The following is a 15,070-nucleotide window of genomic DNA, read 5'->3' on the forward strand; positions in this document are numbered from 1 at the left end:
CTTGCCTGCTGCCAGGCTCCCTGCCATGATGAAACTCTAAGAAAGCCCTCAGTTAAATACTTTCTTTTATGAGAGTTGTCTTGGTCATGGAGTCTCTGTAGTAAAGTAACTAAGACACCTGGTCTGACCGTTAGGTTTACACTGTGAAATAATCCTTTTGTAGACTGTGAATATTTGTCTCTATGATTGGTTTAATAAACAAGCTGATTGGCCAATAGCTGAACAGAATAAGGTTAAATGCGTGAGCAAAACAGAGAATGCTGGGAAGAAGTCTGGAGTTGTCAGCCAGAAGGAGAATGAGTCTGACACAAAAGATGGGATAGAGGTAAAAGTCACGAGCCTCAGGGCAGCAGTAAGAGTAATAGAAATGGGTTACTAGTTAGTAACCAGCCTGAGCTACTGAGCATTTGTAACGAATAAAGTGTGTTTATTTGGGAGCTGCTGGCAGGACAGAAACTTCCGCCTACAGGCTGGTGCTCAGGGCCACTTGGGTCATGCTCATCTTCAAGAGCCTGGTTCTCTTTCCTCCCTCAGAGCTGATTTTGTCTACAAGCATCAGACTAGTAGACTTCAAGTTCTCAGTGGTGACTGTGTGGTAATATTTTGTTTGTATCTAACAAATAAAGCTTGCCTGAAGATCAGAGTGCAGAGCTAAAGCACTAGTTAGCCTTAAAAGCCAGTCAGTGGTGGCCCACACCTTTAATCCCAGCATTGGGAAGGCAGAGGCAGAACCTCTGAGTTCAAGGTCATCTGGGCTACCGCTACATTGATCCAGTCTCAAAGAGAAACAAAGCCAGGTGATAGTGGCTCACACTTTTAATCCCAGTACTTGGGAGTCAGGGGCTTTTAATCCCAGCACAAGGGAGATGGAGCCGGGGATATGACTGGGTGGAGAGAAGAATATGAGACAGAAGAAAGGGAGCTCAGATACAGTCTGGAGATGTAGTCTAAGGACGTTATGTAGTCTGAGCATTCGGTAGAGGTAAAAGGTCTCTCTAGGGAGTGGCTACATTGCTTCTCTGATCTATCAGTTTTCACCCCTAATATCTGACTCCAGGTTTTTACTATTAAGAAGTAGAATTCGGGCTGGAGAGATGGCTCAGGGGTTAAGAGCATTGCCTGCTCTTCCAAAGGTCCTGAGTTCAATTCCCAGCAACCACATGGTGGCTCACAACCATCTGTAATGAGGTCTGGTGCCCTCTTCTGGCCAGCAGGCAGACACACAGACAGAATATTGTATACATAATAAATAAATAAATATTAAAAAAAATAATAAACTCCAGCAAAAAAAAAAGTAGAATTCAAGCTACATATGTGCTTTTATGTCCCATACGATAAACAAGCCTTAACTAAATTGGCCCTTCTTCCCTACTTTCCCTACATTCTGAGCTTACACATTCTTTCCTCAAAATGCAGGTCTTCTCCCTTTGCCCTGCTGCTCAAGAATCAGAGTCTACCTGATTACAAGCACAAATCATTTTTAAACACTATTTTATTTACGTGTATGAATGTACTGGTTTGTACCTGTGAGTGCAGGCCTGTGGAGGGCATCAGAGGGTGTCAGACACCACAGAGTTGACTACGTGCATAAGGCATCAAACATGGCTGCTGAGAATCAAACTGAGGTCCCATGAAAGTGCAGCAAATGCTCTCAATCACTGAGCAATCTGTCTCTATACAAGCACACACTATAGTCGTCTCATCAGCCAACGACAGTACATGGAATCTCTCTCCCTTTTGAAACTCAAAAGAAGGGTATTTTATTTGTGTTTTAATAAATAAAGCTGGCCTGAAGATCAGAGTGCAGAGCTAAGCTACTAGAAGCCGGGGGAGTGGTGGCCCAAACCTTAACACCAGGACTCAAGGCTATCTGGGATTGAATCTGTCTAAAAAGAGGAACAGAGACACACAAAGGTGCCACCAGCACTTGGGATCCCACGTCTTTAAACCCAGTACTAGGGAAGTAGAGACAGGAGTAATGTGGCTGGGCAGGGAGAGGAATAGAAGGCAGGAGAGATAAGAGCTCATTGCATTCTGAGGTTTGGTGGAGAGCACAGCATCTCCACCTTGAGGACAGGGTTGCCCCTTTGTCTGGGTCTTGGTAGAGGTAAGAACCATCTAGTGGCTTGCTTCTTTGCTTTTCGGATCTTCAGCTTGAAAACTGTCTCCTGGTTTTTATTATTTGTGCTACCAGAGGGTTTCTCAGTCTTTATCTTGAACTCTCTCCTAAGAGTTACTGCCATGTTGCATGACTGTCTACAGCATTACTAACTCTAATAAACTTTTTATTCAAAGGAACTCTAAAACTCTTTGCAAACCTGAGATCTCATAGTGACTAATTGTGAAAGAGGTATAATGTAGAATTGTGTATTCAAGCATGTTTTCACTTAAAAAGTGAGATCAGACAGGATTATGCTGTGGCACATGTACCCCCTGAAACACACACACAAGCTCTAGGTTTTGTTATCATACAAGAATTTAATTTGGAGTTTCTCTCAGAAGACTTCATTTAATATCATACAGCTCTATTTCAGAATTAATTAGTAATATGCACTTACTAAGTGATCTGTATGTGAACAGCTCTGAAATGATTTACAAGTCATTAAAATGAAGTAAGAGATGTGATTAGACAGCTATGAAAACCAACATGTGAATTGTTGAGCTAAAGTGGTGATTTTTAGCCTTAAATCTCTGGCACTAAAGAAGCTGTGTCTTCTAACAATTGGTTCAATGATGACTTCCATTAGCAAAACAACAATGAAACCAGAAACATCTGCAGTCCTCTCACCTCATGATGTACATTACGAAACAAATTAGGACACAAGCAGAGCCTTTCCATTTCATACTCTAGGAAAAGTGAGGATTGGAGATATGGCTCGGCTGTTAAAAGCCAAGGCCCACAAAAAAGAACAAGAAAAAGTGAACTTGAAAACCAAACAAATAGTACATGGGTAACATCCTATTCACAAGCGAACAGATGCGCTAGTCTCTGACCCAGGACCAATGACTGATACTGGACAAAGACAAAGAGGAGGGCTGTTGACAATGAAATGTAAAAACTGAAAATTTTCTTAATACTCAGGTAAGAGAAAAGTAAATAATACAGTACAGTTTCAAATCAATGCAATACGTGCAATGGAAGCAGAGACTTACATATCCACATAGGAGGGCGAGGGAGAAGTCACAGACATGGAATGTGTTTAAGTCTTTAAATGCCCACTCCTTAATTTCTCTTCCTTTACTGTACCAACTTGGTTTTTACCTTTTTTTTTTAATAATGTAGCAGTTCAGCAATCTTTATATTTAAAATTGTATTTATCTGTATGAGTATTTGCCTGCATCTATATATGCTTTGCACCAGGTGTGTGTCTGATGCCCAGAGTCCAAAGGTGGTGCTGAGTACCAGTGGCTGTAAATGTCACGTAGGTGCTGAGAATCATACCTGGGTCTTTGCAAGAACAGAAAGTGCTCTTAATCAACGAGCAACCTTTCTCACATTTCAATGTAGTAAACTTAAAATTACTTCTTAAGTTTGGGTAGTTTAATTCTTGATGTTGGGAAAAAAAAAACCCAAGGTCATTATATTAAATGTACTTAGGAAAGTTTCTACTTGTTTGATAATTCCTGTCATAATTGCTCAATCATAATCAACAGAGTTTAAAATGAAAAGCTACGATGCTCCCCTACTTTGGCTTATAATTTCATCAGTTGTACTCTGCAACCCACCCATACAAAAAAGAACTAGTAGAACTACATTTAATTTAGCAATTTTGTTGAAAATGGGATTCAGAAAGAGTTTTTATTTTCTTTTATTAATGCTACTCCAACACACATATAAATGCCAAAAAAAAAAGGGAGGAAATTTTTTACAAACTTCTAATGAAGGAAACTTTTTCTATACATACTGGACTAGAAGGAAGAAAAGAGGAAATATAAGGGTCCAAAGGAGTCAACAGGAAAGAACTCAGAACCTTCCGTTTCCACACATACCAGATCCTCACTGAATAGTGAGGCTGCAGAAACAACAGCTCCCTATGTGGCTGCCTTTTAGTGCTTTAACAATCAAACCCTACAGCATAGCCAGTAACTTGCACATGAAGTCAAAAGGGAAATTGTGACGGGAGTACTCTTGTCCAGCCAATTCTCTGAATATCTATGCTTTTACACTCTATTTATTTATTTACCATGCAATGTACTGCTGGCAAGGCACCAGGTCTCATTACAGATGGCTGTGAGCCACCATGTGGTTGCTAGGAATTGAACTCGGGACCTCTGGAAGAGCAGCCAGTGCTCTTAACCGCTGAGTCATCTCTTCAGCCCCACTTTTACACTCTTATACTTAAAATGTATTTATAAACAACAGAGATCCTTTGTTTTTTACAGTTTCTGTAACTCAGGCCAATTTGCTTTTGGGAGGTGAGGTTCAAGACAAGATTTCTCTGTTTAACCCTGGCTGTCCTGGAACTCATACTGTAGACCAGACTGGTCTTGAATTCATAGAGATTCTCTTGCCTCTGCCTTCTGAGCACTGGGATTAAAGGTGTGCGTCAACACCACCACTCCTGATTGGCTTTTAAATGTGGTCTTAGAACTTTAAATTAAAGATGTAGCATTTTAAAGTTTAAATATCAATGTCTCTGCAGTACTGTTTACAATTTTTAAATAAAGTTGTACTCATTGGGGTACTGAAAAAGAAAAACGAAAAGCATAATAAGTCAAATAAAAGGCTCTGCAGAAATTTTCAGCAATAGAAATGGATCAAGGAGAGGACAGAATGTCTCGAAAGACAGGTGGGAGAACTGGAACATTCAACAAGGACAAAGAAAATAATAAATAGCAGTGGGAATTCCAAAATCTGTGATTCCCTGAAAAGTTCAAATTTATGGGTAATAAGTATAGAAGGAGAAGAACCTAAGGCATTTTTAAAAGAGTGAGAACACAGAACTTTCAAGAGTGAGGAAGAGAAACCAAGGCAGAAACAGCAGGCACTCAGGACACTAAGCACACCAGAAGAGTCACCGCCCCAGTTACGCTCTAACTAAAGCACCAAGCACACAGGCTAAAGGTGGGAAAGGAAGGTACACACAGCATGTTCGTCAGAAAAAGAGCGGATTACTCAGTTGAAACTGTAAATACCAGGAGGCCGGGACAGATGTTCTGAAGTTCTAAAGACAACTGACAACCAAACCACAACTATATTCATCAGAAATAAAAACGTTCTATAGGAAATACTTGAAGGGAAAACAAGTCCATCCATGAAGCCACAGGAAAGAATAAATCATGCTACTGTAACAGTTCAGCAAAAAAAGGAAGAGGGAAAAACAGTACAAAATCAACAAAATGATAGGTACCAACACACACCTTTGAATAACTCTGAAGATTAATAGTTGTAACCCCCAATCAGAAGACACAGTCTAAGTAGATTGGACCCCAAAACAGAAACCATCTGTCAACTACCTCTAAGAAATGCATATTAGCACAAAAGACAGATACTATCTTGTCTCAAAGGAAAGAAAAAGGTATTCAAGCAAGGAGATCTGGAAATGAAGCAGGTGTCAGTGATCTCCTGAAGAAATAGACTTCAAACAAAAACTAGCAAGAAAAAAATCTTATACCGATTAAGAGAACATTCCATTAAAAAGGACATTAAGATTCTATAAGATTCTAAACACATGTCCCTCAAACACAGGTGCATCCAATTTCATAAAAGAAATTATACTGATGTAAAGTCACAGATTCATCTAGCACAATGGCAGAGAGTAACTTTAATACCCTACTCTCACCAACTGACAGGTGTTTCCAACAAAAAATAAGCAGAGTGATATGTGAATTAAGTGACACCCCAACAGACACCTAGCTATGGAGCACTCATCCACTCCAGCACTGCAGAACACACATTCTTCTCAGAAGCCCATGAGACTTTATCTAAAACACATTAGATACTAGGACACAAAATGCAATAGAAATAGGGTTTCTGTTAAGAGAAACCCAGAGCAGACACAAGCTCATGGAGATTAAACAACACACTACTGAATAATGATGAGGTCCTCAGAGAAACCAAAACAAAAATTTTATTAAAAATTTCTAGAGTCAAACAAAAACACAATACACCAACTCCATAGAATAAAATGAGAACAGTGCTAAAGGAAAAGTTTATAATTTTAAATACTCACATTAAAAAACAAACACCACATAGAAATCTGAAACAACTTAATGATATACCTTAGGGTGGAACCCAAAAACAGCAGATCATTAAGATTAGGGAAGAAATTAATGAAATGGAAATAAACAAAGGCAATATATACAGCCAAAAAACAAAATAAAACTGGTCTTAAAAAGACAGAAACAAAAATTAGCTTTAAGACTGAAAAATTGGTTACTTAACAAGATAGAAAAACTCTTAACTAAAATAATGAAAAGATTGAAGGCCAAAATAAAATCAGACCTGAAAAGAGAATCATTACAATGTATACTAATAAAATTCAGAATATCATTAAGTCTTACCTTAAAAACATATTCCACTAAACTGTGAAATCATGCACACACACAATAAATATAAATTAAAAAAGACAAACTGAAAGAAATTTAAACCCACACTTCAAGAAGTTATGTCACTCCTGCTATTTAGGAAAAATCTTCAGAATTAGCTAAGTTAAAAAAGCACTAGGTAAGCAGAGGCATGCTGGGCTACCTAGTAAGCTCCAGGCCAGCCAGGACTACATAAAGAAAAACAGTATATAAAACAATATTATCAATATGGCATTTACATTTTGTAAATGGAGAAGATTATGTATGTAGGAGACATGTATGTGCTTTTATATACAAATTTCTAGAAGATATAAAAATGATGCATCACTTACTTTCCTGGAAGATTCCTTTCATCAATTTGGTTCTAAACAACAACTTTTTTTATTATTACATTTTTGTTTTATGTGTATGGGCACGTGTGTGTGTGTGTGTGTGTGTGTGTGTGTGTGCGCGTCTGTATACCATTCTGGAAGCAGAGTTGCAGATGGCTTTGAGTTGCCATGTAGGTGTTGGGAATGGAGCACAGGTCCTTTAGAAGGGCTAAGCCATCTCCCCATCCCTAAACACTGCATGATCTTAATGCAATACAACTATTCTAGCAAATGTAACCCTAAAAATATATTAAATACAAAAATTTCTTCACTTTGCTTCAGGAATTACTTTTCTACTCACGGTATTATATTATCATGGTATTATCAAGCCAACTTCCTAAATGGGGATTCAGAAATAGATAAGTGTAAATGGTGAGAGTATATTCAGGAACAATGAGGGACTAGCATTTGTTGCAAGAACGTCTACTCCTCCTGCTAAGGTCTCAATGCAAACCAAAGATTCCCCTTGGGAAAGGCATTAGCTTAGCTTACTCACAGGGGATGGTGACTCCAAAGCAACAGCACTGGGAAGTCTGTACCTAGCATGGACGATACACAGATGGAGCACTCTTCTAGTCTTCTTCAGCCTACATACTCTAATCTCCCCTGATCCTAGGACCATGTGCAAGCAAGGCAGAATTGCTTACAACCCCAACTCCCCTCTGGAAGGTCAACAGTTCACATGCCCAGCTGGGAATAGAAGTCTGGAGAGCTCAACTTAGTGGTAAAGGGGAGGCGAATCTCTGGGTTCAAAACCCAATACTAATAAATTAAAGGCCATGCTTTTAATCCCAGCACTCTGGAGGCAGAGGCAGACAGGTCAGGAGGGTCTATACAGTAAGTTCCCCGTCAGCCAGAGTGACACAGTGAAACTTTCAGCTGGAAACAACTCAAACAAGAACCAAAAAAATTCTGATTAAACCAGGTAGCCTACTCAAGTAAACATAACCCAAGGTGCAGGGTCAAGAGTTCAAGATAAAACTTGGCTATATAGCAAAATTGCTAGACCAACTACAAGAGACCCTGTCTTAACACACTCACACTTTTGGATGCCATAGCAATCCTGCAAACAAAGAACCTGCAGCAAAGATTCTGAAAACATGGAAAAGCACAAACTTCGGAGTAAAGACTTATGGGTAATAAGGACTAACAAGATGGCTAAATGAAAAGGTGTCTTGCCAAGCAAGCCTGATGAGCTGAGTTTGAGTTCCAGGACCCAGAGTGGACTGAGAGAACCAACTCACAAAGTTGTTCTTGAATCTGTATACTTACTGCAGGATACAACCCCTCTCCTAATCAAAATAATAATAAAAAAATTAATGGTAATAAGATAGGTGTGGTACTGCACATCCCCATCATCTTAGCACCTGTGAGGCTTGCAGAGGAGAAAAATAAATTCTAGGTCAGCCTGAGACATATAGGACTCTATCACACAAAAAAAGAGAATTAGGCACTGGGGAGATGGCTCAGAGGCTAAGAGTGCTTTGTTTGCAAACATGAAGATTTGAGTTCTAATTCCCAGCAAATACACACACAGCTGGGCATGGTCATGAACATCTAAAACTAGCACTGTCATGGGTGGAGACAGGAAGATTGCAGGGGTTTGTTAGATGCCAGCTTAGCTCCAGAGTCAGTCAACAACCCAGTTTCCAAGGAATGACATAAAAAGTAATAGAACATTTGATGCCTAACTTTGGTCTCTGCACACCAATCTACCTGTACACATGCATGTACATACACCACATACACACATAGACTTTTAGATAATTTTTCAAAATAATAAAGAATTAATGACAAGTTAGGGATAGAGGCACGTTTGCACTCCCAGTACCCAGTTATCTAAGCTAGGAAGAGCATGTTTCAGGACAGCCTGAGCTATACAGCAAAGACTCTCTTTAACAAAAACAAAAACAAACAAACAAAAAAGAAAAAAGGGGGATGTGTGGGTGTGCTAGAGAGATGGCTCAGCTGCCAGACCAAAAGACCCAGGTTGGATTCTTAGAACCCACATGGGGTTACAGTATGTCCAAGGGGTTTCTGATGGCCTCTTCTGGCTTCTGTGAGCACTACATACAGGGTGCGCAGACACATATGCAGGTAAAACATCACAGACATAAAATAGCACGGATCACAGAGAAATAAAGAATAAAAGTCAAATCATTTAATACAATGAAGATTACTATTAAATTTCAGATAAAGTGGTAGGCCAATTCTGTCTAGCTCCACCCTAAATGCTAATGTATACTCTTGATCCTGTAGAGGACACACATTGTGTGTGTGAGAGAGAGTATATACCGATACTAAATAATATAACTAAAACTTCTGGTCAAAAGACTGTCACACAAATTGCTACTGTTATTAGACAAAGTTAAGAAAAACTAGTCATGGGCCTGGACAGATGGCTTAGTGGTTAAGAGCGCAGCTGTTCTTCCATTGGACCAGAGTTCAGTTCCTAGTATTCACATGGAGGCTCACAACTGTCTGTTAAGTTCAATTCTAGGCAATTCCTCACCTTATTCTGACCTTTATGAAACTAGGTATGAGTATATTGAAAAGAAACATGCAAGCAAAACACCCATGTACCTCAAATTATTTATTTTGAGACAATGTCTCACTATGTAGCTGACTGGTCTGGAACTTCCATGTAGATCAAGCTGGCCTCAAACTGAGAGATTCACCTGCTGCTGCCTCAAATACTTGAATTCAAGGCATGCACTACCAAGCTCATGTTAAATCAATGTTTTTTAAAGAAGAATAATTAATCATTATGTTTGGGTAGTGACGAGAAAGCAACTTGGTTTTGTTTGTTGCTGTGAATCAGGCTCTGCACAGGTTCCCACAGAAGCAGGACTGCTCATCTGCAGTGGATCTTAGGAGACACAGCAACATGAACATCCTACAGAACAACTGTCACTTCACAAACGCTCTCATGCTGGAGGTAAATCACATCCTTTCAGTCATGTTAAAGAGAGGTGCTATGATAATTTGTTTTATCTGAGCCTCAATTTATTTGTTATTAATATGTTTATTCCTTCATTATTGGAAATAGAAAGACAAGATTCAAATCTATATGTCTTAAATATAATCGCCAATTTTTCCCCCATTCTTACACTGGGAGCACAAATTAGCTCCATTTATCATGTCATAATTTTACAAGTAAAAATCCAGGGACAGATAGACATAGGTACCTGTAAGACGGCTCAGCTGCTCAGCACACTTGTCTTGAAAGCCTGCCCTGAGTTCAAACCCCAGAAACAATGTGAAGGTGGAAAGGACAACCAAAGGTGTCCTCTGACCGCTACATGCATGAAATGGCATTCACTAGTCACATCCACACACAAAAATATTTAAATATAGACACAATTATGTTGTTATACTTTACCATCCCTTATAGCCTACTTAGAAATAACTAAAGAGTAGTGTAAACAAAGACTGATAGAGAAACCCAAGTGCCGACAATGACCATGCGCAGTTGGAAAGCTCACTCACCCACTTTGAAGGGCAGTGGTCACTCTTCTCATCTGTCATCTTCCCACTTTTAAGTGCTCTCCTTGAGTGCTTGATGGTTGTTTTTATGGCAGGTCGACACACATAGTTCTCCAAGTTTTTTGGAGGCTTTTTAGTTCTCTTAGCCTGAAGGCCAATTTTCAATTTTAAGTTTCCCTCTGAGAAGTTCGTTTCTTTCACTGAAAACTGCTGCTGTGCATCAGTCAAACCACCATCTTTTCCTACTTCACTGTTCCTTTCTCGATTCCGCTTGCGCGGATCCTCTTCTTCTTTCGTGTTACTCTCTATTTCTACTTCTCTCTTGCTGGCCAGAGTGCCAGTATTGATGGTAGAAGGACTCTTCCTTGAAAATCCTTCGGAATCAGAACCCAATCCTAACATAGCAGTATTCCTAGAGTCCATCACAAGTGTTATTGCCAAGGAATCTTATAAAACTTTTACAGAACACTGTTCCATAAAAAAATACGGTTTTCCAAAACTTGCGACCAGCATCTCTTTCCCTGCAGGATAGATCATAACAAAAATTTATCAGAAAATAAACAATAATTAATATAAGAAAGGAGCAATAAGGACAGCAGGATGAGCACCAAAAAAATCTGTTAAATCAAAATGTAGTTTAGAATATATACACATTATGTACTTGTGAATTCAGTTAAAAATTTCGGATTTCTTTTTCTTGTTCTGTAGATGTGAACAAGCTATAATACTGTGGCACAAATTAGAATTTAAGAATCACCATTCCAGCAGAGCATGGAAGCACAATCCTAGATCACAGCACTTAAGGGCCAAGACAAGAGGATATCAAGTATAAAGCCAGTCACAGGGAGATCTCTCTCCTGAGTCTGCGTGCGTGTGTATGTATCTGTGTGCACGTGTGTGTCTTGCTTTTTGACAAAGGATCTCATGCAGTCCAGGCTGGCCTTGTACTTGGTAATGAAGAGGATCTTAATCTGACCCTGCGGCTCCTAGTCTCCAAGTGCAAAGATGACACATGAACCCTGTCTTGAGATTGTAGCCCTTAAAGTGATGCAAGTCTTTAATTCCAGCACTCAGAGGCAGATCTCTGAATTTAAGACTAGCATGATGGAGGGCTATACAGAGAAACCTTGTCTAGAAAAAGACAAAACAAAACATAAAAACTTTATAGACAAGCTAAGAAGCTTCTGCAACTGATGTCCAAATACAAATACAACACAGAAATGACTGTGTATTTTGAATCTGATTCTCCTTTCTTCACCTCCTTCTAAGACAGGATCTGTCTGTAAACCTCAAATTCCTCCTTCCTCAGTCTCCAGAAAGCTAGAATTAAAAATGAGCACTATTATGCCTGGCACAAGACTTTAATTTTAAAGGAATATATTTTCTACATTTTTAGCAAAATCCATTTTTATTAAAAAAAATAAAGAATTATTTTACTAGTTTCAAACAGTTCATTTAAAAAGCTGTCAAGATTAGAGCTGGGGAGACAGGAGCTGAGTAGGCAGGACTGACTGTGCTTCTGCAAGAGGACTAAGGCTGAATTCCCAGCACTACATGGTGGCTGTGGGTTAGAACTCTCAGGCAGAAATAATCTCTGTCACAACCACACAGTAACTCTGTCATTCACTAATCCAATGAAAAACATTCCTGGGCATTTACTAAATGCTAGGTGCCTTAAAATAAAATATGTACTCAACAAACCCATTTCCTAAATTTGAGGCCTATAATCTAGTGAAAATATGAACATTAAACAAATAATTACAGAAATTATTGATAACAACTGACAAATTTTCATTGTTTTCATATTAGTAAATAATTGATACATTTCAATTTCCCAAATATATAAAGTGTTTTCAAACCAACATGCCAACTTAAAAAAAAAAAAAATGGTTCAAGGCCAGCCTGGTCTACAAGAGCTAGTTCCAGGACAGCAAGGGCTGTTACACAGAGAAATCATGCCTCAAAAAAATCAAAATAAATAAATACACAAACAAACAATACAGAAAAAATGGTAAGTAGTAGATCTAAGAATCTGCATATGGAAGCTCTTTTTTAAAAAGATTTATTTATGCATATACCTGTCCTATTTGCATGTGTGCCTGCATGATGGGAAGAGGGTACCAGATTCCATTACAGAAGGCTGTGAGCCACCATGTGGGTGCTGCAAATTGAACTCAGGGCCTCTGGAAAGGCATTCAGTGCTCTTAACCTCTGAGCCATCTCCAGCCCCCGGAACCTTATTTTTATTACATAAAGGTCCTCAGGAAATCAACCAGGTTATCATATAATCAGAAGACTGCTAAATAAACAAAAAGCAAAACAAAGTAACTCAGTAATCTCTTCAAAAATTATTTCTTATGAGGCTGAAAGAGCACTTGCTGCTCTTGCAGAAGTCCTGGGTTTGGCTCTTACATCTCTAGCTCCAGGGGATCAGCAGGCAGACACATGGTGCACTTTACATACATTCCGGCAAAAAATACACATGAAAATTTTTTAAAGAAAAATTTAAGATTTTTATTATTACTAGTGTCTGTGTATGTGCGCCTGTGCACCATGTGTGAGCCCGATAGCCACAGAAGCAGAAAAAGTATCAGATCCCCTGGAACTGGGGTTATTAATGGTTGTGAGCCGCATGTGGGTGCTGGGGATCTAACTTGAGTCCTCTGTAAGAGCACAAAGCTCTTAACCTCTAAATTATCTCTCCAGCGGCTAATAAGTCAATATTCCTGATGACTCAGATGTGTCTGGGATTACATCTTATCTGTACAGCATTAGTCTACCATGTGGAAGATTCTGGGTGTAATCATCAGTAATGGCAAAAATAATAACTTTTAGACAAAAAATATAGCCAAATGAAATGATGTGTGCATAGAATGCCAAAACTTGCGGTTTGGTGTAGAACTTCCAAATTCATGGCCAGAGGGGAAAGTTAGTGAAGCTTTGTCTCAAGAGTAACACAAAAAGAGGAAGAGAACAGCAAACACACGCCTGATTAAATATCCAAGCCTCCAATCTTCAGCAGAAAAAAGAAAATAAATTTTTCATACTTTAAGTGGTTTTGTCACATGGTTTTTCTCCCCATAAAACACCAAGTTCTGCTGGTTTGCATAATAAATTCAGAATCCTGAAATCCCCAAAACTGAACACCGGGTTTTCCCCCCTCAACTCAGCAGGACAAAACCTGAACTGAATTTAGCTTTAATTCCCAGAATTTCTGTGAGATATACTCAATAAAAGAGATAAAAGAGCACTTCCCCAAATCTTTAACACATCAGTGTCGGTTTACCCAATCAATACTGTATTACCTAAAAGTTAAAAAAAAAAATAGTAGTACAAAACCAACAACCCCCAAGCAAAACTTCTAACTGTGGCTGGGCAGTGGTAGTGCAAGTCCTTATCTCACTACAAGGGAGGCAGAGGTGGTGGATCTCTGTGAATTCAAAGCCAGTCTGGTCGACAGAGCAAGTCCCAGGACAGCCAGGGCTACGCAGTGAACCCTGCCTCTAAAAACCAAAAAGTTCTAGATTATAGACTGAGAGTTTCTGCTGTTATTGCTTTGATAGTCTAATTACTGGCCTTGAACTTGTGATCCTTCTGCTTCGACTTCCTGAGAACAGGAGTGCTGCTCTAAGCAGTCATGAATGTTGTTTGTGAATGGTACTCTTTCAGTTTGGGTTGCTGCATAACTTACCCTGCTTCCTTCTACAGTATACTTAATTTAAAATGCAGTTGTGAGGAGAAATACAGAATTAAGAATCTTTCTGCTCAAAGAAGCAAATTCAACATTCAACTTAAATACAGTTTTGTAGTTTATATTTTCAAGTCGCTGAACAATCAAAAACAAACTCAAGAAACTGAAAAGAAAGTTAAAGGGAATTAGGTTGGGTGATACAGTGTTTGCCTAGTACAAAGCAAGTCCTGGCTTCTATCCCCAGAGCTGGGAAGGTAGAGAAAGGGCAATCAGAAGTTCAAACCCCCCCCCCCAAGCAAATTCAAGGCCAGCCTAGGATATTTAAGACCGCCCAGCTACCCCCTCTGAGCTGGGCGGTGGAGCCGCTTTTAATTCCAGTGCTTGGGAGGTAGAGGCAGGCAGATCTTTGTGTGGCAGGTAGACCTAGTGGTCTACAAGAGCTAGCCAGAACAGGCTCGAAAGCTACAGAGAAACCCTGCCTTGGAAAACAAACAAAAACAAACAAACAAAAAACAAATAAGACTACCCCTCCCCTCAAAAAGGAAAAAAGAAAAAGGAGAGAAAGTGAACAATAGCTTCATAGAATAGAGTCCTTTAACATGTATCATTACTGGTATGACCAAACTGGAAAATTATTTACATTAGCAGGATACACACATTTATATCACTATAAAATGTAATAATAATCTAACAATATGGTTGAATTACTTAAGAATTCTTTATAAATCACCAAAATAATTTAGAAATGTTACTATTTACTTGGCAATGTTGCCACTAAGTACCCAGGAAAGAAAAATAAATCTACAATTTCTAAATAGGCATCTACCTTATCATGAATGGACATCTGGACATAATTTCCAACACCAAAAACATTTTTTTAAAAAAAACTGGATACGGTGATAAACTTCTCCAATTCCTGCACCTAGAAAGTCAGGAGTTCAAGGTCATCTTTGGATATATCACAAACTCAGGGCCAATCTGGGTTACGTCAAAG

General features: G+C 39.0%; 1 protein-coding gene across 4 annotated transcripts in view; it reads right to left on the reverse strand.

Moving 5' to 3' along the window:
• The window catches only part of Ash1l (ASH1 like histone lysine methyltransferase), a 147,546-nt gene that overhangs the window by 113,679 nt on the left and 18,797 nt on the right, over window positions 1-15,070 (reverse strand). For all 4 annotated transcript variants that reach the window (XM_087897354.1, XM_087897355.1, XM_087897353.1 and 1 more), the window contains exon 2: window positions 10,389-10,906. In XM_087897354.1, coding sequence (XP_087753480.1) covers window positions 10,389-10,808 — 420 coding nt within the window. In that variant the 5' untranslated portion in view covers window positions 10,809-10,906. The remainder of the gene's footprint in view (window positions 1-10,388; window positions 10,907-15,070) is intronic.

Source organism: Myodes glareolus, chromosome 17 (genome assembly GCF_982192425.1).
Source record: "Myodes glareolus chromosome 17, mMyoGla1.1, whole genome shotgun sequence".
NCBI lineage: Eukaryota > Metazoa > Chordata > Mammalia > Rodentia > Cricetidae > Myodes > Myodes glareolus.